Below are 25,756 nucleotides of genomic sequence, written 5' to 3' on the forward strand. Positions count from 1 at the left end.
GACTCCCCAGTGCACAGTCAGACCGTGAACTGGCACCATCATCTGGTTCTAAAGTAACCACACTGCCAGGGCAGCCTTATGCTGACAAGCTTGTAGTTTTCCTTGTGCTTCTAACAGGTTTCACACAGTCTTCTGCAACAGGATTCTCAGAAATGTTCCTCAAGTTTGTCACCTAGTATAGTTCAGACACTACAACAGGGCCAGATTTAACCTAGCACTGCATATGGTTTTACAATTCCCCAAAGAGATTTCTGTCTTGCTCTATTACATCCATGCCTATCTACCTAGAATCCATGCTGGCATGATTCCACACTTCTGTCTTCAAAACTGCCTCTGTACAAAGGAAGTTTAGACCAAAAGAAGCCACTAAAGCCCAGTTCTACAGGATCAGACTACAACAATACACATTAGGCTATATGTGTTTACCCATCTTGAGCAAAGTGACATACTAACGACTGTTCATAAACAGTCCCATGGAAAACAAGTATGATTCTCCTGGAAACAGATTTTAAGTACAGCAGGCCTTTGTACCTTGACCTCTATCAAGATAATTTTATTAGTTTAACCACATCCTTGGATTCCAATAATAAGGAAAGCAGAAGCAGACTCTATTGAAAGTGGCAAATCTTTATCTAGTTATATTGTAGTTCCAGGATACTATTTTCTGAATTATGCAAATATCATGCCACCTAACTAATTAAAGGCAGATATCCAAGTGCCACACCACAATCTGTGTGCAATCCAAGTACTCAGTATTGGCCACTTCTTCCCCTTGCTCATTGTGACAAGCTGCATCCACAGTAGAAATCACAGTGGTTCCCACACACTCCCAGACTCCCATTCCTGGACAGATGCCTTGGACTGGGAGGCAGTAGCAGCCAGGAATGCCCCAGGGACTTCTGCTGAGGGCTAGTGCAAGGTAACTGGTACTGAAAACAGAAAGGTAAAGTAGCCTTCCTACCTACCCCAATAAATCAAGACCTCTCTACTGATACCACAGGCAGGATTTTGGCAACACCTTTCCACTGGCCTAAAGGAAAGGCAAGGACCTGAATGTCACTGTGGAGCACACTATCAGAGAACCCAGGTGTGCAGCAACAGGAATGGCTCCCTGCCACAGCTGGCGTTGGCAGGTGGTTTTGGGTGTGAAGGCCACCTGGACATATGGTTTGCCACTCTTCATTCCAGCCTGGCTGGTTTTTGCTAGGATTCTTCCCAAAGGAAGTCAGGGAGGAAACCAGCTTAATTAGGCACGCGTAGGCAGGTTTAAGAATCAACCTGAATGTTTAGCTTGAGGGCGTGGGTTCAATTTTGTCTGGGACAAGACACTGAGGAGGGAGGTAGCCATCACCTTAATGTCACCTAGCAGATAATGTATGACATCCTGTTTCCCTGAGCACCCTGTAATCATGAAGTAACACACAAGCATCAGAAAAACCTCTCCAAAGGCTGTTCTTCAGCCCAAGCCCTCAACCATGTTAAATAAAAGAAGCATTAATAGCACTGACCAGACAGGCTGCAAACTCCTTTAGTCTCAACATCTCTCTGCGCAGCACAGCACTGCAAAGAATGCCACCCAGATGATGTTTCTCTTTTTTAGCATAAGCAATACTAATACAGCAAACAAGGGACAGCAGAGCACATGTGGAATAATAGCCCAAGATCTGATGCAATTTCTTAGGCGATGTTTGTTTCCCTCTGCCTATTTCATTGCTTCATTTTTGTTTAGTTGGGCTGACTTCAAGAAAAATAGAAACATGCCCTTTGGGATCACTGAAAACTAAAAGCAATGCAGTAAATACTAGCCAGGCTGGCTTATATCTGTGACTTTTAGCAATAACCAAAGAAGATGGCTTTAATTATACCTGTTAATTTACTACCCTGGGGCACTGCAGAACAAAGTATTTTTGAGTCTTGTAGACAGAAGGAAGAAATAAAGTGTGCCTCAGAGTCAATAGCAAGCTGCATTTCCATCTTTCAAACCTGAAGAAAAGCTTGTTTCCTGCAAACACTTAACCTGATAAAATAGCACTGAGGCCAGCTGCAAATTCAGTGCCTGCAAGCAGCAAGCCAAGCCTACTGCAGCTGGCAATCCAGCAGCCTTTTCATACCCTTGAAAGTGCCGTCACCAAGGTCTTTGACTCTCTGTTCTGATTTGCACTCTGCCTTATCATGCGTGCTAAAGACCTTGGTGACATTGCTGGACAGAGATGCAACAAGTGGAACAGAGAGGGCACCTGGCACCTACCTGCAAAATTGATCATGTTATGGTATGTGTGTGCCTGCACGTAGATTTTTCTGCTTGGGACTTACTGGAAGTAGCCACACAGCAGCAGTGCCCAACATGACAGCTGCATGTGCTGAATTACACTTAGCCACACCTTCACTTACCACTTTATCCTGCCATTCTGGCCAAAAAAGGTGATACATAAATCAACACTGGACTGTTCCGTACTGATAGCACCTTCCTGTCCAACAGAGAGCTCTTCTCTGCTGTTCCTCCTCAAATTCCTGCACAAATAGCCTTGTTACGAGGAATTACCTCCTCCTAAGAAGTGCCTAAGATACAAAACCTGTTGGAATGAGAGAATACTGTTGCCTGAACAAAACCTTCATGTCCTTCCTTGTCTTTACCAAAAACACTGACTTGAACATACCTGTGCAAGCCACTGCAACCTGTGAACAGTCTACCATCTTAAGTAGGTCTGCCATCCTCAAGGTTCAGCTCATGCCTAACTTTAGATCAGATGACTAAGAGTCACACCTTGAACATTAGTTTGTGAGGGTGGTTTCAAAGAACGTTCAAGTGAAAGGACTTTGGCAAATGCTCTCTGAACAGATTCAGACATCAGAAGTCAGATACAGATATGAATGCATTGCATGACTAGCATTAGCTCCAATTTGCATCTTAGCAATGAGAGATCAACTCCTGGAAGCCTGTTTCAAAATCATCAGGCAGAAGTGGGAAGAGTGTGCAAGGGAAGAAGGGAGCTGCAGACACTCGAGAGTCATGCCACACACCAAGGGGCATACAGTCCATTCCACTGGGGAAGCTGCAAAGTTGCACCTGTCTGCACAACCAATTCACATGGTTTTGGGTCCAGGCCAGAGCTAAAACATAGAATATTATAACATTTTCAATTATTACCTTATTGAAAATTAGCCCTCCTGCTACTGGGGGAAGGAAATACATGTGTAAAGGCAGTGCTTTCAGGCTGGGTGGTGCACTTACGTCTGACTTTCACTCCTACTGTCTCCTTAGGTTCCCAGAATCAGTGGAAGAAATGTCCCTGAGTGAAGAGGATTTGCATCTCTCCCATCTAACCATCAACAGCAATTGAGAGCTGACCTTCCTTGTACAGGAGCCAATGCACTGATATAACAAATACATGGGTGCTTGTAGGATTAGAGGATGCTGTTTCATGCATGTTGTCAGACTCACACAGCCAAGGAGTGGGCAGCAGGGTCCCCCCCCCAAAGCCTCATGCTCTGTAAATGAGCATGAGAAAGAAACAGGCTTTGTTCTCCAAAAGCCTTATCAACAATGAACATTCTGTTATTCTCATGACACAGAGGCTTGATTTTTTGATTATACGTTTGAAATATTTTATTATGGAAATATAATTTGTGATGACTGGGTCTGAGGCTTGCTTTTACAGGCAGTCCACTAGTCTTTACAGTAGAGAGAAACACAAGCCTTCTGTCTTTCAACTTGCATGGTACTCCACATGCAAAACACTTTTTGGAATCACTCCTCCCCCTCAGACCTTCCGAGCAGCAAGAGCTTCAACTTACAACTTTGACAGTGTTCTTGTAAATGTCCATGTCAGACATTCACTGCATGTCTCAATACAAAACACCACACAAGAACCAGGATCTACTCTTTGGAAGAGTAAACTTGCCAATACAAGCATAAAAGTAGTACTACTAAAGAAAAAAATACTACTATTAGAAGTGTAAAACTAGTAACAATTATATCTATCGTTCTGATGGAGAGAGCTTGCTCCCAGCAAATCCAACTAAACAATCAAAGATATCCATGAAAATAAAATCAAACTTCTCCTTGGTAAATAGTCATCTTAATTCATTTTGGCTGTGTTCATTATGTATCCATCTCTGCACAAAAGGCTCACTCAGCATCTTCTCCCCCCTGAAGCTGCTGGAGATTTAGGTAAAAGCACGAGGATGCCACTCACCAGCTCTCTGAGTAAAGAGAGGAGGCCAGGTGGTAAGGATACTGAGCTCCTCAGCAAGGAGGAATGTCCTTTATACACAACTATCAACTAAGGTAAGAGTCAGCAGACCACAGTATTACATGCAGATTTGATCACATCGAAATTCTGCACAACCATGAAGGGGAGAGAGGGGGGTTAAATATCCAAGAAAAATACCTTGCACAGTCCATGTCTGTACAAACATTCAGCACATACCTGCCAACCTGTCATGAACAGTACAGATTATTCCAAGATGACCTGCAATGTACTGAGCAACACAGAAAAGAATGTAAAAACACCATCTCTGCTTTATGTGTGCTCAGTACACATCAGACTATGTGACACTACTCACATCATACCAGGACAGGTATTTTTCTTCTTGCAGCCTGCCTGAGCCATCCTCAAATGAGAGATAAGAGGAACTACTGCTATGAAACCAAGGACAACTTTCACAAAACACTAAAATACCACCCATGTCCAAAGAGCTGTACATGCTGCATAAAGGCTGTAGGTGAAGACCCTCAATGACTGAGCTCCCCTTTCTATTTCTCTGCTTTCTAAACCATCACTTTCTATCCTTTCCACTAGACACATGCCACACTAACACAGCAGCCAAGATAGATAATCTTTTAGGGAAGAATATGCCAAAAAGCTTTTACAAGGTGCCACATCAGAGAGACCTGGCAATGGCAAGAGATCTACCACATTTCCTGAGTCTGGACAGAGCTCTTTCACACCCCAGCTCTGCTGCAAGCTTCTCACATGATCTCACACCAGTCACTCATTCATCTGCACAGGAGAGGAAGGCACACCATCTTCTCACACAAGCTAAAAGTGGGAGGATTCTAATTTTTCATAGGAAATAGGGATGTGAAAGCCCCCCCCTCCAGTTTTCTTTTGAATCCTGCCCAGACAATATCAACCAGTCATACAGGAACAAAAAACACCCTTCAAAACCAAAGAGTAGAAGGAAAACTGACGTTTCATTGTCAGATAATAACCAGCTTTGAGTTTGTAAACTGGAGGCCAACATCAGCTTTTCCCCATCTGTGTTCTTCCAGCACACTTCTCTTCAAAGCTCAGGGGGTAGAACACCAAATTGTAGCTACATTGTGTTCATTGCTTCACAAAATATCAAAATAACTAGTGCTTTCCAAAAAGCCACACTACTTCAACTCCTCTGAGAAAACAAGCACTTGAAATAACTTCAGTGCGCCCAGGATTATCATTTCACATCCAAAACAGCTGCTGTTCTTGGCATTACACACCACGCCTTTTTTTTTCTTCCACCAAATAAATTAAAGAGCACACAAAGCTGTGACACAGGGAAGGTTTAAGGTACTTCTGCAGGATTGAAAAAGGTTCGGTAAACTCTAAGTTATAATCACACACATTCACATTATGGCACATAAATAAACTTGCACACATACACGGGATTAACCAGGCCAGAAATACCAGATATTGACTCTATCAGTTACCTAAGCCAGAGGAATTTCCCAACTTGCGTAGTGTTCCCAGGACCTTCTGGACATCCTTTATACTCGTGTCCTGCTGGCTGTACAACAGTAACCTCCTGGCATCTGAGAACAGGCGGGAAACACTGCGGGAACACAGAAAAATAACCAGCAGTCATCAGCTCCATGAGCCACCATCCACAGATACAGTTTTATATACCAATTCTAAACTTTAATCTGCTTTAGTTATGTCACTCCAGCACAAAAAACTCTCTCAACGTGACAATCCAAGGAGCCTAATAAAAGATCTCTGCTAATTCAAAGTCAATCTAAGCTACACTGCCAACATCATGCATTTGAAAGCATTCTTAGGACTGGGATGGAGAGAGCCTACTGCTGCCTATAAACTGCTGCTTCTTAGAAGCACAATAATATAAGAATATCCTTGCTCCTTTCAAATGCTTTGCCAGGTTTGCAGATGTATTATGCTCTGCATTAAGCCTATCTTTCCTGACACCATGAATGCAAGTAAGGGAAGGTATAGGAAAGCTGGCCATAAACCGTGCTTCCTGCATCATGTTAGCCAGTAGTAAGTAAAAAACAGCAGAGAGTATTGACTAAACCTGTTCAATTGCCTCCCATTCTATGCTGTTCAGACATTCACTAATCAGTGAAAAAGATGCTCTGGAAAAAATAGAATCTTAAAAAGCCTTGCTTTATATGGGTCAAATTCTGAGCCCAATTAAAAGAAAATGGACTCAGTCCTTAGCCACTCAAGGCTTTTCACTCACCAAGAGCTTCAGGTGCTAGGACTTGGGCATTCTGCACACCTACCAGCTGTCTGCTAGCCCCTATGAACTTGGTGGCTTGCAAATCTGGTATTTCAGAGGTGGTAGAAACTGCAAAACCCTCACGTAGAGTAAGAGTTCACAACTGGTAGGTGAGCTCCAAATATGGCATTCCCCCATGTTTCCCCAAGAACAGAGATGAGGCACAAGCAGGCAGACTCACATCGAGGCGTTGAAGTTTCCAACAATACCAGGGGATTCCCCAGGAGTTGGGTAGCGGAAACATGGGTTGTTGGCATTGCAGATGATCCCCTGTATCCATGGCAAGGTTCCTGCTGAAGGCATAGCTTTATTTGGAAAGTGACCTAGAACAGAAACACAGGAGTTTGGAGACAAACACGTGATACAAGCTTCTACTACACAGCATTGTATTTGAAGAGCAGTGCTAACCCCTGCACTGGTTATTGACTCAAAGTGCCTATGAAAGAGCAGAATGGCCAACACTAAGAGGGATTGAGCTTGTATTAGACTCCACTCTGTTCTTTCAAATCTTTCTGCTGGAGTCTTTCCACTGAAGAACTAGTTAAGTCATAGGCCAGAGATTACATCCTGTTTAGGAACAAAGCAGTAAAAAACTACTCATGGCAGGTCTCCACCAGCATGCCACTTGTATACTTGTGAACCACAACCGGGGAAGAAAGGTCTCCCTTGTATAATCCTGGACCTTACACAAGCTGTCTCGCTGCTTTTTGCAACGAGCTTGCTTCCTCACCTCCACACTAGGGAAGGGATCCTGGAGGAAGGTTATGCCCCTTCCTCAGTTTCTCAAATCTCAAGACTTGGAGGACCAGACATCCACCCCCTCCTCTCTGGTGGCCACCTCATCCTCCCACCATGCCTACAATCACTCAGGGGACTGGATCTCTACCTCCACAACCCCAATGGAAGTGCCAAAGCAAAAAAAAAAGTAGTAGTATCAAAGCCAAAATTACAGCAAGGTTGATTAATGTGGGTGGCTGAAGGAGGATGGGAATCTTATCAGCCCTCCCTGGAGAAAGCCAAGGTCTCTGTGCAGGAGAAATGTTAAGAAAATGAAGGTTTATTGTTTCTAGTGCCCAGGGAACTCGTGCTCCTAGTTGTTTAAAATAGAAGAGCTATTTACCTGACCTGTCTGACTTTTGTTTCATTTTACTTTTTTGATCATCTTGGCTGAGGGGCTTGGGGAAAAGGAGGGGAGGGAGAAGGAAGAAAAATACTAAGACTTTCACATTCTTCTCTTAAAATTTCCCAGACAATCTCCTTCTCTGTCCTCCATGCCTTTCATACTACATTGTTAGTAACTCCAACAAAATGTTTAGAGCAATGTAGAAAGAGGAATGGCACACAAGAGCTTATGGTAACTTTTCATGCATAATGAAGCACATAACACCAGTTTCTCCAGGAGTAAAGCAGGAATCTGTTGGTTTTAAATCAGATGAGATACACAGAAAACAGCCCATAAGTTTCAATTACATTCCTGCAAACATCTAACTTTTCAGAAGAGATTATTCACATCATGGACAGAATCTCTTCCACCACCAAAAAAGTGCATTTTGAATAACTTGAAGGGTCACAGGAACAGGAAAGAAAAGTTCTACATGAGAAAACAGCACACTGGTCCAATAGCAATCTAGTATGTCTTCTCTCACTGGTCTGGTGAAAGCCACATAACCACCACTTCAAAGTTAATAGTTCCTCCACCTTTTAAGAGAGCTTCCTCAAACTAAGCTAAGCCATTAGAAACCCTGACAACAGTCCAATCCTTTTCAAACAAGGAAAGAAAACTGAAAAATTTACTTGTTTGTTGAAAAACACTACCATTAAAATACTGGGGCTTTGTGGAGGCTACAAAGCACTTACACATGCCTGTACTGCTATCACCAGGCATTACCTACAAGTGATTTCATAACAGCATACAACACTTCCACTACAGATAAAAATCCTACTTCCCTTAAGGCATCCACAGGGTTGCCAAAGAGCTCACTGTTAACCCCAAATCCTTCTTTCTATCTCTGCTCACAGCTCAGCAAAAACTTCACTTAACAACACATCCACATCTGTCAGCATAAGTGAACACTCAGTGAAACCAATCCAGACAACACAATTTGGAAACCTGTTCCCAGACACACTTCAAAAACAAAGAGGAATTAGCTACAGACATGAATTGAAAGTTACCAGATGCTCTGTCTATAACTGCTGAGTAGAATGTAAGAAGGTGGGCAAAGCAGTAACAGTCAACATAAATGGGAAGGGAAAAGGATTGCAGGTGAAAGCCTCAAAACTATGCTTATAACACCATGGTGCCAGAGCAAATGTTTTACAGGAAGGCTACTGTCTAGCAAGACCAAATCAAGTTCTACAAAAAATCACAGCTCTTGCTATGTTTCAGTTTATATACAGGTCTGCCATACCTGAAATTAATTACTATTGATGTTGCTGGTTATTTATGAAAGCTGAGTAGACTGCTTATTGCTTCTCTTCAGCTTCATGTCTACATTACAGGTAAATCTCCTAATGCCACCATAACATTCAGTCAGAAGAAGCAGTTCAAATTCCATGTAAAGTATGAGATTTAACTTAGAGAAGCTTCAACTATGCTGTTGAGTGCTGAAACAAGCGAGTTAGGCAGTACATGGGATCAGCAGAGTCCAAAGTGTAATGGGAAACTGCAAACACTAACATCTCAGCTTTAAGATACCAGCTTGAACATCCAGCAAACAGCACAAAATGCCCCAGTTACTGCAAAGACAGGGAGTTATTTCCTCATTTTAAGAAAAACACTTCAGTGAACCCTTTGGAAACATGTTTTGCTGACCCTTAGCCTTACCTTGCAGTAATGAGGCTAAGGGAAGACAAACAGAGCTCTTCTACAATCAGTTAATTGCAGTATGAAACTGTCACCAAGCACAGTAAAACGACATCATGTTGCTAATAAACAAGTCACACTTACTAAATCAAATGGTGACCGAAGAGGACTATAGATAGTAATTTATCAAGAACAAGTTTCCTTTGAAAGACAAGGAAAAATGTGCCCATTTAGGGTTCAAAGAAAAATGTAGAATTGTTTTTTTTTGTCAGTGTATGACTGCTGAATCTACTAAATGCAGAGATGACACTGTAATCGTTTGAAGTAATGGAATCTTTAATGTGATACATTAATGCACTTTACTACCTGGAAACAAGATTGCTTTCTTAGAGATCAGAACACTGCATTCTTTTATGCCAAGTCACACACAGATCTAAAAACAAAAATAAGATTTGGATTCCATGCAGGTTTTACAGATATGTCAGAGTTGTACAGCAAATTCTCAGTCAATATAAATGCAAAATGAGAAACAGCAAGAAAAAGAGCAGCAATGTACAGTCCTGGAATAACACCACCAGCTAACTGCAGTTCTGGAGGTGGAAGCAAAGGAGTTTCTAAGCCTTGCAGCAGATTTCTGACTGAAGTAGGGAACCACTGCTCTTTGCATCTTGCCAGCTGCATTATTAGGCTCTAGCCATGAAACAACAAGCATTCTGGGTGCAGCTGCCGTGCTTGGTACTTACATTCATGCTGCTCATAGGGCGGATATGAAAGTCTTACAGAGATCAGGATGAAGAAGATAAACAGAGGCCAGGCCACTTCGATCAGCAGCTGGAACTGGAAACAATAAAGGCAAAGTATTAAGACATCATATTCAAAATAAAGGTCAGAACAGAAATTTTAGGACAATCCACTTGTACGCCAAAACAGTTTTGTAAGAACTGTCTCACTTTGCTTTGCCTACACATTCCAGGATCAAGAAGTTTTTTCCTCCAACTTCAGGGGATAATCTGCAAAGAATTACAATCTCATTGATATGTGCTAGTTATCCTACTAAAATGGACATGCTTAAGGGGGTTTTTTGACTACTTTTTATGGTTTTCTGTCCCCTGACTGAAAGAAACCTCCCAATGATTCTTTCTGACAACAAGCTGAACATTTTATCTCATATTTTGAGGTATTTATTTGGGGTACTTATATTCCACTTCCACAGTAGACCATTAAGCTTCTACCCTAACACATCAGGCATGGAAAAAGTGCTGATGCATGCTATGCCAACTCTTCTGCAGAAATATACTGGTATCTAGAAAGCAGAGCTTTTTTTGATAAGATTAGGCTCATATCTAGTTTCTGTTTTCTTCCAATTTACATTTTTTCCTGAAGATAGGCAGCACCTACAGGTGCAGATCATCTACAGAAAGGCAGGGAGAATCAGGCAAATAAATAAAGAACTCAATTATTTAGAGGGACAAGACAAGAAAAAAAAAAAAAAAAAGGTCTGCTATTAAATACACAACATTTTTTAGACAGAGAATTGAAGTGCAGAAAAATTCACTGAGATGTGTCACATCCCACAGAAGCAAGTGGACAAAGCAACTCTCCAGCCTAGAGCTTCTGAGACTAGCTGAAGTTTCCCAGACTTGATCCTCACTAGCCAAATCCATACTTTCCCACTCCAGAAGGACAGCCCAAACATGTATTTTCAGTCAGCTATGAGACAAGGAAAATCTGAAAACTTTTTATGCTGGTACTTCATATGTTTCTCATTTATTACTAGCAGGAGAACAGAGTGTTTCCTTGGTCAAATGAAGACAAACCTTTTCAACTTACGTCCTGAAAATCTCAGTCTTTTCTAGTAAGATATCAACATCATTCTCCTTAAATTTCAGAGTGTAAGACCTGCAATCCAGTGGGAGGCAAAATACCCACTCACAAACGTGTTTTTCCATGTTCCATCAGTAACAGCTAAAATTGGACTCTAACACTCAGCATAAGGTACTCTATGCAAACTTTGAGGTCAGACTTCTAGGTAACTATTGTACCTCAAAAGAAGCTCACACTGTATAAACAGGGCATTGAAACAAAGGCCATTGGTTCCAGCAGAGGAAATTACATAGGATGGTTTCTCACAGACACCCTTTGTAGCTGACATCAAACAGCCAAAAGCACCCCATCTAAAGGGCATAAAAATTGAGCATCAGTCTCCCAGGCACTCCTGGTAACAGTGCCAGTCACTGCAAGATAATTTTTGGATACTGTTACCTACTGCGTCCTGAGATTATCTCAGCTGGTTAGAGCATGGTGCTAATAACACCAGGGCTGCCAACAAGACCCCCATATGGACCATCCTCCTAGGAGATGGGCTTGATGATCCTTGTGGGTGCCATGAACTCAGAATATTCAGTCATCTGTTATTGTCAAACACACACTGTACAACTACTGGGTAAGAAACTCCACTGAGACCACACTAAGAGAGGTGCCAGGAAGATGCCTCAGTACCTTTGGTCTCTTATTACAATATAGTGGCAGCACACACTTCAGCCATTAACATCAGCAACCTGCTTCCACCTGCATTAAACAGTGCTCTGGCTCCCAGGGATCAAAGATGTTTAGATCTAGGACACAGACAGCTAGTCTGCTTCTGTTTTCAAGATACTCCTATAGCAGCTGCCAGGATGGCATAGCAGAACTTTTCCTCCACTTGACAGAAAAGTGGATATGAAACGAGGACAAGTCCATTGTCTTCCAGCATCAAAGGTCATGCTCTAGCACATGTCACAGCCTTCTGCCACCCTGATACAACTGCTGCTACACTGATTGGGGCAGCTGGGCTTGTGGAGGCTTCCTGGGGTGACCAGCGTGGACAGACAGCCTATCACAGCCCTGCAACTGCTACAGAACCAAAGAGAAAATGCCCTTGAGCTCAAGCCCTGGCTTGCTCAGAGAAATATCAACCCCAGCCACACCACACTGGGGTGGACAGCAGTGCCCAAGTAGTCCTGCTGCTGAAGGGGGAGCAGGGCACCTGCACACACAGCTCCTCTTCTGCACAGCTGGTTACAGCCACAAAGGCAACCATGTGTGGGCTGCATGCACAACACACCTAACTTAGCACACCAACAGCCTCAGGGAGGACAGAGAAAGGCGGGATGCAGCTCAGACTGACCAGGCTGCACCTTGACAGCTGAAGGCAGGCAACGTAGCAGGCACCAAAATGCAGCATTGTGAGAGGCAGCTGGCAACTGCTGCACCAGAGGCTTGCACAGGAACAGGATCAGAGAGCCAGGAGCATGTCAGCAGAGACACCTCAGGAAAGTCTCTTCTGCTGCTCAACAAAACCTGAGTTATCTTCCTGTGCTCCTAAAGGTCAGCAGGTTCCCTCCCCTGCTGCTTCCTGACCCTGCTGCGACAGCACTTTTCATCCACTGTGACCTTTCCAGACAAGGACACAAAGACACTAAAAGGGAACATGTCTCACTGAGATTCAGTCTAAGTAGATATTGAAAAATCAAGTCTCCTCTATTACTTTTGTGTGACCAGCCTGGTAAATAATGAAATGAATCTTCAAGCACCCAACCCCTCACCTATCTCTGCTCCATCTGGAGCTGAAGAAGAAACATCTCATTCGCACACAGCTGGTAAATTCAGCTAAGAACAAATTTGTCCTAATTTTACCAAGGTTAATCCCTAAAGCATGCCAAATTTGTACTAGTTGCCTGATTCAGGATGCCATTAAACACTGAGCTCTACATTGTGTCAACAGGAAATCTGTTGAGCAAGAACTAAGCAGACTATCACCCCATCCCACTGCCAACTCCCCTTCCCACCTTTATGGTCCAGTTTCAATGCAGAGAGCTACCAGAAGCTGACCAGTCTTTCCATGCAAATTTGAAGTGTCTCCTGATTTGCAAGAAACCAGGGAGAGAGATGTTTTTACACAGTGACCCCTGAACATGATTTTGCTTTCCTCTCTCCCTGTTTGAGCTCCTTCCCCCCACTCCAGTGTTGCTGGAAATTATCCAGTACAAAGTAACACTTGAACTGCACACATCAGGGTGAGCTTTGAACCCAGCTTTCGCAACACAGCCCAAACTCACAGCAGCCAACGAGATGGTTCAGTGGGAAGCCAAGGCTAGCCACATTTTTCATGAGAAGGGTAAGGATCAAACTATTTCTACGCTAAGTAAGTAAAATTGGGAGAGAGACTTCATCAGCACAACCCAACTCAAGGACAACAGTCTCCCAACAGGAAAGCAAAGAGATAAAGAACTGTGCAGCCATGATAACAGCATGGTGAGAGAATTGTTCTGCTCCTTCTCTGCCATTTCCTGTTAAGTGGGCTTCTCCTGCTGACATCTTCAGGTAAGTCCCAAATGAGAACCATTAATGAGAAAACTGCTGCATAACTAAGGAGTGCCACAAAAAAAATGAGCTATGTCTCAGGCCTTTACGCATTGACTAACAGTAAATGTAGAATCGAGATTATGAGCAGTTTCATGCCCCCTGAGGTACTTGATGGGAAACCAGTACAGCAGCTGCCAGAAAATGCTGAGCAGATCCAGAAATGTTACCCTACTGCACTTCTCTGGCACCACCAAGGGACATGAATTCACCTCTGCTGCCCAGTAAACCCACAGCTACCTTGACATGACATGCATGCTAAACTTAGACCTTTTCACACCTGATGCAATGCAATACTGAGGTTGCTCAGCCTGGAGAAACACTCTTTACAACTACCTGAAGTGAGGTCATAGCAAGATGGAGGCTATTCTCCCAGGGGACTAGTGACAGGACCAGAGGACATAGCCTTTAGCTGTGTCAGGGGTCAGGTCAGACAAAGTTTTTTCACTGTAAGGGTGATCAGGCATTGGGACAGGCTGCCCAAGGAAGTGGAGGAGTTGCTGACCCTGGAAATGTTCAAAATATGACTGGACATGGCACCTAGTGCTGGAGTTTAGCTGACATAGTGGTATTCAACAAAGGCTGGATTCTATGATCTTGGAAGTCTTTTCCAAACTTAATGACTAACATTCTATTATTTTCAGAAGATCCTGCCAAAAAAAAAAAAACCAAAAAACTACTAAGCCATCATTTTCAGTGTAAAAATCAGCTCCTCTGAAATAGCCTCCTCTGAAATTACCTCATTTAAACATCACTCCAGAAAATCCCACAACATTCTAGAATTCCCCTATTTTCTAATGGCAGTCTGGTAATACGCAAAAGTTAGACCTCCAAGAAGACAGGAAGAGTGCTTTTAACTCTAAGGGCCTAGGCTACATGGGCAATAGCTGAGAAGAGCCAACCTTAAAGAGTCATTGCCAGCTTGGACACTACTTTCCCAGCTTCATTTTTCTAAACTACAAGGCTGTTCACAAGGCCAGGATGTGACCCACATCCAGAGAGCAGACAGCCTCCCTTAGTGTAGTTGTCACAGTTCCTGACCCCTCTGGTAGGCAGTCCTGTCCTGGGAGATCAAGATTCATCAAAGGCAAAGACACTCAAAACAAAAATTTTGTCATCATTGGCAGCTCTGTTTATGCATAAGAAAAGACAGAGGCCATGAGCCCCTTTTGTCTGTTTTATTTAAGAATGGACTAACTCCAGCTCTGAAACCACTGGACCCAAGTCCTATAAAAACAAGCCTCAGACACCTGAGTGAAGGCTTCAGGGACTGTGACCATTACCAGTGGTGAATATGATAGCCTTTCCTCCCTTGTGACACTGAGTTTCTAAAACAACCCAACCCAACCAGCTGGCAAGCATCCTGACATTTGCAGGGTTCAGAAAGCTTATCAGAGACCTCTTTCCACTCACCACTTCAGCAGCGTGTGTTCCTTTCACATTCCCTACTGATACCTCCTCAAGGTCAGATCCAACAGGGCAGATCCTCTGAATAAGCCTGTTGCACAAATCATGTCCTTGGCCAACACAGGTACTCCCTAAACCCCTAGAGGTTCAATATGATACTTTCTCAGACTTTCAGCTGTTTGAAAGTGGTATAGCAACCTATGAGGTCTCAATCTAAAGGTAAAAATTTTAAGAACACCATACTGAATCCACACTCCTGTGCCCTTTTTATCACAAGGAGGAACTCTTCTTATGTATTGACTATTCTTAACAGGTAAACTTCCACACTGTTAACAGATGGTGAGGACAGTACTTTAGCCACTCAGAACACACCCTGGCAGAAGAACATCAGTTGCCTGGGTTTATCCTCATGCTGATACAGGAACATGATTCATGCCAGCCACTTAATCTATATCTTCTGTTGTAAAGTTAAATGGCAGGTTTGGGATTCTCTCAATGATTAAAGTGACTGGAGACGCCTGCTACTGCTTCTGCCACTTCTGCCATTGCTGCAACTTGCAGTATCCAAAACATTTTAGATTCATGGGCACATCCCTGCAGCCTGGCAATGCCTCACCCACAGAGCAGAGCAGGTCGCAGCATGGGTTTTCATTTCACATCTTTGTTGCTGCACGCAGGAGTCATGCACCCTCACTGCCTGATCTGACACCAGTGTTGCAGTACTCCAACACTCTCCCACACTGGAACACAGGACAGAAGTCTTGAGCACCTTCAAACCCCCTGGTTCTTGTACACCCACCACCCTCTCCAGTTTGAATAGCGTTGCTCCAAAGCCAGACCTGTTGCTCAAACAGGGATCACTAGAGGAGGAACATTAAGATACAGGATGTTTCCCTGTTTTTCTTGAAAAGTTGTATAGTTTTGTAAGCTACAAGACAGTTACTTAAGATCTCAAAACACCCTTGGGCTAATACTTACAGTCTGTCTTCTTCTGTAGGTAAAGTTCTTCCATAGCAGCAATCCCAGCTGTGTCCAGAAAGCCATCTTCCTTCAGCAAAGACTAGAAGCTCTCCTTGTGTAGCAGCAGCAGTACAGTACAGATGTTGTGGCCAGGCATTAACTAGTGAAAGAAAAAAAAAAAAACAGGAAAAGAGTTGAAAGAAGAGTTCTGTTATCCAAAACAGAAGAGGCAACAAGATAGGGAAAGAAGAGGCTGCACTCTGTGACCTTGCAGCCTTGGAACACACCACTGCCTTCTTTCTTACCCCATGCATTCCAGCCACATTTCATGGGTCTCAGTAAACTCAGATTTAGACTCACTGTTTCTAATCTCTGATCTCCAAAGCACAAAATGAGTTTTTCAATACAATTCTTATTTTCTGCCCCAGAAATTCCAATAGCAAGGACAGCTGAGAATAAGAATAAATAACAGGTTTTGAAAAACAATTTAAAGATCCCTCTGAATAAGACTGAAGCACACGATCCTACCTTTTTTTCTTAAAGCTTCTTGCCACATTTACTTTTATACTGGCAAAAAACTGACTGCCAAATTAGGAACGCTTTTGTTTTGAAGTCTAGTCAACATTGCTTGTAGGAGAAAGTGCTGTGCACTTAACAGGCAAGGAAGAAATATCCATTCCCTTCAAGGTAAGTGAATAGGAAGGATGCTAGAGTTGTTAACATTTAGATGAAGTAAATAGAAAATTGTTGTTTAGTCAGTGTTCAGGTCTTACAACCACCTGTCCTCCAAGACTGTTGTGAATTAGATGTGCTAAGTGACCATCTTGGTACAGTATGAGACCACAACAGGATTTAAAAATATTAATTATAATAATTTCTAAAAACTGATCTCTTCGGTGGCAACTGATAAGAACATAGTACAGGCTTCCTACATGTACCCTTCCAGCTCAATCTTTAGGCTCTAAGGTGAGCTTTCACTATATTAGTTAAATGCCATTAAACCTTTTTTTCAGAATTAATTCAGCACATCCTAATTTACTTCTGAATTTTAAGGCTACTTCAAATTAAGAGCAGTTGAATCCTCAGTAAGCATCTGCACAGGAACTTAGTTAATCCACATTAAAATGAATTCTGGTTTATGTGCCTGAATACATGCTGTTGACAGAAGCAGCATTAAGAGGATGAGTAGCAGCTGATTCAAACACACACCAAGAGAAGTACTCTTCCCAACACCTGTTAAACTGGGAACACACACACTTTTGATTCTGGTGTTCCACGGAACAGCACCATAGCCCAAAGATTCAGGGCTGCATGTCTGATTGCAAACTGTATTGAAAAGATTACCAAAAAATCCATAAACATGCTAGGAACGTTCCTAGGAAATGCTCTGACCAGTTCTACACTGACATAAGCTTAGACGAAAAATTCTGGATATGAGTTTTGAGATGATGAACCATTATCAAATTTAAGTCTCATCCAAAAGTAAATTCCATTATTACAATGATTTGCAGATTAAAAACTTGTCTTAATAATGTAGGTCTGTTTTACAAAAAGATTTCTCTAACATGGCTAACAAAAATAAACCTGTTACAGCGAGTTCTGTAGGTGATCACACTGTAGTATCACAACAGGACAACACTGCTTCTTAGCACCAGTACAGAGACCCAGAGAGCAGGTAATGGATGCCTACAAACCTTGCAAACTGAACCCCATACCACACGCCAGCAGCAGAGCTTGCAGTCAGCATGGGCTCGTTACCTTCTGCCAGGTGCTGCTCCAACTCTGACAGGACCTCCAGAGATGTTCCTTCACAGAGAGATGCCCAGCTCCTCACTCAGGACAGCCACCCTTCCCTGCCCAGTGCATCCTGCTGGCTGGAACACCCTGACACTAGCACGCTGCCAGTGCATGCACTGGCGGGCAGACCATGAATTCCCAGACATGCTTAGAGAAAGGCACCTGGCAGGCTACTGGCATATCCACAGCAGGGACAATGCCCACCCTTTCCAGGGAATCTCCAAGGAAAAATCTTGGCTGAATGACTGCACATATGCTCATGGACCACACTTTTGCAGACAGCCTTGGATATGGGGGGGGTCTTTGAAGCACCTCCTCTCGATGTCAATATGAAATATCTAAAGCTGCAATCAACCTAGCAACAAAACTAAGTATGGAATATTGTTACCCCTCCTCTCTACTACCTCCTCTCTTAAGTTTCTGCATAGTATTTAAGGGATTTGGCAACACTTTCACTCACTCTAAAGAGAAACCTGGATTACTTCTTACTGAGCACTAGTGTGGGACAAAAATCCTTCTAAGAACATTAAGATAATTACTCTTTTCAAGCATTTTTCCACAAGGACATTGGTACTGGTCTGTGAGCCACAGACCTCCATCTGATTTTTTTTGTGCTGCCCACCATGTCACAAAACAATCTTTGCTGCCCGAGTCTAATCCTGCAGCCACTGCACTGTTTGGCATACAGAAGCAGAGGACTGGAAGGGACTGTAAAGCCTTCCAGTCACTGGTAGTTATGCAACAGGTGTTTTTCACCTTCAGAAAGGTGTTCAGGATATCCACTCCATACTTCATGCTCAGGCCACCGGTAGTGTGAAATCTCTGCAAAAACCTAATTTCCAATGCTTTCCAGAAACTAAAGCAAACATCAAAACCCATAAGAATAAAGTGCCACAGGAAGAGTGCAAAAAGTATCCCATGGAGAGTCAAAGGGACTTTTGGTGTTCTCATCAATAGAATTAGACTCTACTCCTGCACCTTAATACCCTGCACAGAGGCAAAACAGAAGTTCAACCAGTCTGTGGAATAACCAAATCAAAGGGTAGCTGGTTTAACACATATCAGTGAAAATTCAGATAATGAATCCTTGCCACAGGATCCAGAACATGGAAATACTGAGGTTGTAGCATTCACATCACGTTAGCAAACTGTTGAGAGCTAAGGGCACATATTTTATCATTTCACTCATCTCAGCTGACCAGCAGGAGAATGCACAGCCAGGAAGATTCAGCTGTGCAACCTGCTTCATGTCTCTGGAGTTAAGCTAGACTTGACTGGGAACAAAGCAAATAATCTGGCATGTTCTTTCTGGATAAAAGTTACAAATTACATAAAAATACTGACTTTCCAGGACTGCCCAGATGTAGGCATATCAGCTAAATCCTGGAATTAAAGAAGGGCATGGAGCCTAACAGTGGACTAATTACCAAGAAGGCAACACCTGAACCTGAAGTGTATTCAGTTCTTCCAGCCATGCTGGGTGACAGCTGCAGTGACACTGTATGTCCCAGCCAGTATCTGTTACAGAACAGGGAACAGGTTTGTTACTAGTCACCTCTGATTTTCATCCACAGAGGCTTACACACTTGGTTCACTGTTGACAGAAGTTAACTAGGTTCACTTGAATTACTAATCCATCAGAAAGCACTCACCAAACTAATATCAGAGGGAAATGGCAGAGCATCCTTTCAGATGTTCTTCCAGCTCACAATAGGCAAGAACCATAAGCCAGGGATGCAGAGAACTGATTGACTCAACGTTACCAGCTTGGTTAAAGTGCCACTTTATCTTCACTTCAGACCAGTCTGATAAATTCAACATAGCTGGGGAATACAACTTGCCATTTACTACTGCAGTGCCAAAACTTTAGTTTCCAATGATGGCTTTTATGTCATCATTGACATAAAAGATGATGTCAATGTTTGAGCCAACAGTAGGTATCAGTGATCACCCCTGACACTCATCCAGAGCTCCCTGAAGGAGAAATACTGCTTTCTGTCTAGAGTAAGAAAAGCTGCAGGAATTCATCCCCATATTGTTAGTTTTCCCGTAAAGCCCTACAGCACAACACCCACCTGCACAATTAAAGCACAGATTCCACACACTTGTCCCATGGTCTGCCTTTGCAGAAGACTCCCTGCACGTGACATTTTGCCCTGCTGCAGAAACCCTGAACAGCCTCCCCAGCCTACACAGCTGCAATTTCATCTCATTTTCTGCAATTCAGAAAATTACTCAAGAGAAAGTTAGGCTACAGGGCAACCTCTGTAAATGATGACAATGAAACACATCCTTTGGCCAGCCCTTTCTCTCTAGCAGGGTGCTAGCTGCCATTTCAAAGCAGAATGGCTGTTGCAAAGTCCATTAGCTGGTACACCAACAGTGTCCAGACCTAATCCCTCTTAAACAAATGAACTTCTACATCTGTATATTTAGCAAGTAAAAAGCTCAAGTGGCAGAAAATCAGTTCCCCACCCCCATGCCTGGTGTCAGTACTAAGTAAACATAAAATAGCCTTCAAAAGCAGCTTTCTGCAAACAATGCAGCTGTTTGCTTTCTTTGGGGAGGCAAAAAAACCTTTCCCCTAGAGAAAAAAAAATTGAATCACTATTTCAAGAGGGAACAAAGTGAACTTACCAAACCTAATGAGACTGGAACATTTCAGGGCTCTGGCAAGACACTATAGACAATTTAAACTAGGTCCTTGTCAGCAGAGCTAAAAAACTTTCACCAGTTGATGGAAGGCTCAGTGGCCTACATGAATTAAGCTAGCAGCCCCTGTCCTCTCACTTAGATTTTTCCTTAAAACAGAAGCTACCACCACTGGCAACTCTCCACAGACCAAGTGACCATGGAAAGAACCAATCTAACAGCTGCATCTGATGGATGCCTTTATGGGCTACAAGAGCCTTTCCTTTCTCACAAGCAGACACGACCCAGCACTTGTTTCCCGCCCCAGACAAAAAATGTGAACATCTGCTTTACTCCAATAGTTCATGTCTACACAAGTATCAAGTCAAATGAGACTCGCTTTGGAAGAAAAGAACTAAAACATAAACATCAGATTTCTATGGAAATATCGTCCTCTTTATGAGCACTGATAAATGTCTTGACATTTAATTTTTTAGGTAGTGTCAAGCTGCATTTTGTGAAGGAAACAGTATCATAAGCCATGTGAATTCTGCAAATCCCAGATCTAGAGTCCCTCAGCGATGTGCACACCATCAGTGGAGAGCAGATCCCTCTAAGGACAGCATATGAAGGCAGGACAGAAGGGCCTGACATTCTGATCCACACAAGACAAACCACCAGAGGACCAGTGGCCTGGATGGGCATTAGTGTAACAGAGGTGCAATTAAGCCTTAGAGCCCAGAACTAAATCCTCACTTCCCAAACAAGGTCTAGTGCCTGGGCATTTCTCTGCCAAACACCAGGATTTCCCTCCTGCCAGCACAATAGCTGTAACAAGAAGGAAAAAAACAGTATTGATCCCAATTATGTTAAGATTAGGCTAGATAAAGAGCAGCTGTGGGCAAGTGCAAGCAATTTTTGTCCTGCTGCTAGAGACCTAATTAGACATAAAATCCCCAGCGGAAACAGGCAGCGCATAGAGAACCAAAAGTAATGTCCATTCTGTGATCTAAAGCCACACTAAGCTTGCAAAACCCAAAGGAACAAATCTGACATTCCTATCTCTAAAATTTCCAAGCAGTCAAAAAACATATGACATCTACTGGAGCTCTAGGAAAAAGGGGAAACTGCCACCTGAGCAATGTCAACTTTATACAAATAACAGTACTGATCTTTTAAAGTAATCTTTGAACCCAAAGAACCTGAAATGGGTTACAAAAAGGTGCCATAAAAAGCATTAGCAACACAGAGTTCAAGCAACTCACCTAAGGCCACAAGCAAGCAAAAGCAGAGATTAGAGTGAAACCATCAGAACCCACACGTCCGTCTCCTGGCTTAAGCACTGCCAGAGCCTGTAGCAGTCACAGCCGTGCAGGATCAGCAGGGGAGGTGTGAGCTTTGGACCTGTGGGCTCCTGCCTGGGACACAGGATCCTTATCACTAGAGGCACACAGACACTAAAAGCTGGTCTTTCACAACCTCCTGACAGAGGACATTTCTCTCCCTTTTGCCAAATGAATATGGGACACAAAGTTTTCTGTTCCATCTAAAGAATCCTTCAGTGAGAAGCGCTTTCCTCCTCAAAATCACCCAGGTCATGTCACAAAGTTTACACCAACTCCTTGTTCCTAGTAAAGTGACTGGAATGAAGTGACTTCTGGGTCAGCAGACAAGAATTTGATTAGGGTAACAAACAACAATATTTTAGAGGCAGTTCTTGGCAAGATCCCCTACTGGTTTATTTCCCACATTGACTACCTGGCCCACAGTTAGGTAGTAAACAAATTCTGGTCTTGTTCTCCAGGGCTTACTAATACTGAAGGCAACTAGTAAATGGCTTTCAGCATAGCTATAAAGTTGAACTTGTTTTCCCTCCTTGAGAGCATGTAAAATTGGGTAAAATCAACATTTAAAGGACAATGCCAAAATACAAGGAAGCTGATGAAACAGTCTCATGGAATACCTCTAGCAACCTGCCACCTCTAGTCTAAGACACATGGCTTCTCACTCTTTCACAGGCCCTTAAGGCAGAATGCACATAGCTGCAAAACACCAAAAAAACAATTTCACATTGTTATTTAAGGAAGCTCCAACCTCAGAATATTGGACACAACTAATGGAAAAAGACTCCTTATAGCACAGGTCAACAATGTAACACTTATTCACAACCTGTTTGAACTGCTGCTATGAAGACAGCTAGTGACAGAACCCAAGCCCAGTATTAGGTTCTACTTGCTGCCCTAGGTACTATACAGAGAAGCAAGCCTGGATCTTACTCTGATATGAATTGCTCTCAACACAAAGTCATGTTAGGAGCAGAAATCTGGCTTCCTGATTCTTTAGGCAAAACGGCAAGGGCTTCTAAAGTTATTTAGCCTTGGCATGAGAACTGAGCTAATGGGTATTTCATAAGTCAGTATATTATGTGCTGAGCTCCTCTGAATGCTCCACTATGAACGATGAGTAGATGATGATTTTGAAAGACCTGGCCCAAAACTAATACCAGGAGCACTGACAATTCTAGTCCTAAACCGTTCAGAGTATCTAACTAGTCTCTCCTGTCAAAGCCAAACTGCTAGGATGTGCTTCTGAGATACTGGTGGACCCATCCTTACCAGCATGAAACAAAATATATGGGACAATTCCTCACATAGTAAAGCACTAGCTTACAAACTGCTCCATAATAAAGACTGGACTACATTTTTCAGAGTACGACATTTACACAGACACACATTTTCCAAAGTGACTGCTGGTTTACAACCTTCTTTTGTGACACAACATGCCAAGTAATTTTGAAAAACCTGTCACAGGTCAGCAGTATCTGCCTAGCAGAATGACCACAACAACTGGCTCTCATTACTTCTAGCACGCTTATAGAGAGCTCACTGAGGAACATAAACACAACTCAAATGCAATGGAAGAAGTCAAGCTTGCATGCATCACAGCTGGACTTACCATAAGGAATGCACATGCAAAGGGCAGTGGCAAGCACTTAGGCAAGAGGATTGCTAAAGTGTAAAGTATAACATGCAAGATGAAATGCAGCCATCTATTTCACAAAAGAATACCTTCCACTAGAAGGTTGTGAAATACATGAAACATTTCAACTTCCAACATTACACTGAGTGTCCCCTACTTTCCCCATGGAAGAAAAAAAAGGCAAGAATGTAGTCCATTCTTGGGCAAAAACAAACACAAAATGTGATTTGCTTTATCACGGCCAATGTCCAAAAATCCATAGTCCATATTAACAGATGATCTTTTTTTTTTTTGGCTCTCAAAGAATGGCTCTTTTCTAGTGGAATGTAGAAATAATAGAACATCCTGCTAAAATAATAATTGCGACATTTGAGCTCAATTCGTGCCATTAAGCTTTGATCTCTGAGCGAGTGTAGTACGGTCAGCACACAGTTTGCAAAAAGCTGTGCTACAGCCCCCGTTACTTTTTCCAGCTTTTGACACATCCTGTTGAAAGACAATGTAACTGCAACTATGAAAAAAGGGGTAAAGAATTTCACATTGCAAAAGGTACCTTCTGCTTGGCAGCAACCACAAAGCTGAGAAGGAAGACACAACCTCCCCAAGAAAGCAGCTTTTTCCAAAAGAAATCCACGTGCTCAATGTTAGGACATAAACACTTTCAACCATCACCCCTTCCACAGGACATCCTGGTCACACTAATCAGCCAGACACTGGTTTTAAAAAGTGCAGCATTGGCAGATACTCCATGATTGTACTACAGAGTAACTGCAGCATCTGGCGCATTTTCTATCCTGTAGCAAGCAAAGTTATGAAGCCTTGTGCCTTTGTCATCACATTCATAAGTACTTTTTTGGAAAGGACTTTCTTTTGGAACATGCTGTTTATCTTGGGACAAGATGAGGACACCAACAGTGTTCAGTACAAGACCAAACTGCAGTTTGAGTGCATGCCCTCTAATTGCCCTCTAATGTGAAAAGAAACTAGTGTTATTTTCCTCTCCATCTCTGCCATTTGGGAACCTCATGCCATAAACCCGCGCATGTTTCCAGTAACAGACCAGAACACAACATGGCTTACAGAGTAGAGAACATTACAGCGGTGCCTTTGAGATTCAGAGGCATAAATAATAAGCTGTCTGTCAAGCCAGATATCTGCACAACCGCAACAATATCTGTGGCACAGCTATAAGTAACAGCAGATGAAACAAAAATATCCCCTGAAACAGGCAGAAAAACATCAGCCAAGAAAAAGTCTCTAGCACAATGAAAGGAAATGACATTGACGAAAGAAAGCAATAAACTGGCAAGGTCAGTATTCAGCAGCCATTGTCAGCCTGAGCAGAGCTGGAGTCTGAAGCCCACAAGAAGACCTCAGCTCCCACATGGCCACCATCCAACTGTGCTGATACGGAAGATGGCAATCCACTAAAGTGATAAAGAGATGCCCAAGCACTTTTGAAACCAGCGAGTGTCAGCTGAAGAGGAATGAATTTCTGATCAATCTGGGCAACCCATACAGACTTCAATAACCACTTATCTCTAAATTTATTCATAGAAGAATATGAAAATAGCTGGCAGACACGATAAGGCAACCCGCATACCTGCTGAGTCAGGTGTGGCACAGGGCAGTTAGCTCGGAGCACTGCCAGAAAGCATGTGCCAATCTTCCCGTTTTGCCTGATCCACACAGCAAACACCTGTTACTCACACTTTCTATTCTTTAGCTCCAGCTGCACTGCTGCCACTGAAGCAGGATCCTTAGAGTGAGCACAGCAGCAAAAGCCATGCAAAGGTGGCTAATGTATGACTAATTCAACATCATGCACAGGCACATCCAGGAAAGAAGGATGACAATTTGCTCAGGTTCTAAGCTGCACCTCACAATTCAGAAGTGCTTTCAGGACAGAGCTCATTTAGCTTGCTCCTGAAGTTTCAAGGGACTAAGCACAGAGCTGAAGAGATGTGGTAAACTAAATTTCAACTAAATTACTCTAAGCAGCAGACACATGCAGAAGTAGGATGAAGTGGGAAAAGCAAAAAGCTTACAAAAAAGCAAGGTGACCAAAGAGAAATTATGCAAGTTTTTTATGGATACAGGATCCAAAACAAATTTTTTACATTAAGTTTAGAATATCCTTACTGTTGTTGAGAAAGATCCACTAGAGCCAAAACAGACTGCAACAGACAACTGCATTTTATGAGTGTATTTGTTTTTATAGAGCAATATAACTGGGAGAATAGATGTAGAGATGAATATGAAGAGTACATCACAAGAACA

The 25,756-nt window shown here is 42.8% G+C and overlaps 1 protein-coding gene across 3 annotated transcripts in view; it reads right to left on the bottom strand.

Annotated features, from left to right (window-relative positions):
* The window catches only part of ABCA1 (ATP binding cassette subfamily A member 1), a 90,460-nt gene that overhangs the window by 59,408 nt on the left and 5,296 nt on the right, over positions 1-25,756 (bottom strand). For 2 of the 3 annotated variants that reach the window (XM_079331265.1, XM_079331263.1), the window contains exons 2-5: positions 16,088-16,229; positions 10,045-10,138; positions 6,680-6,821; positions 5,693-5,814 (exon numbers count right to left, since the gene is read on the bottom strand). In XM_079331265.1, coding sequence (XP_079187391.1) covers positions 5,693-5,814; positions 6,680-6,821; positions 10,045-10,138; positions 16,088-16,153 — 424 coding nt within the window. In that variant the 5' untranslated portion in view covers positions 16,154-16,229. Of the gene's footprint in view, positions 1-5,692; positions 5,815-6,679; positions 6,822-10,044; positions 10,139-16,087; positions 16,230-21,762; positions 21,899-25,756 lie in introns of those variants that run through there. The other variant, XM_079331264.1, reaches the window with a different exon arrangement.

The sequence above is a fragment of the Erithacus rubecula genome, assembly GCF_903797595.1.
Source record: "Erithacus rubecula genome assembly, contig: SUPER_Z_unloc_2, whole genome shotgun sequence".
Taxonomy (NCBI): Eukaryota; Metazoa; Chordata; class Aves; order Passeriformes; family Muscicapidae; genus Erithacus; species Erithacus rubecula.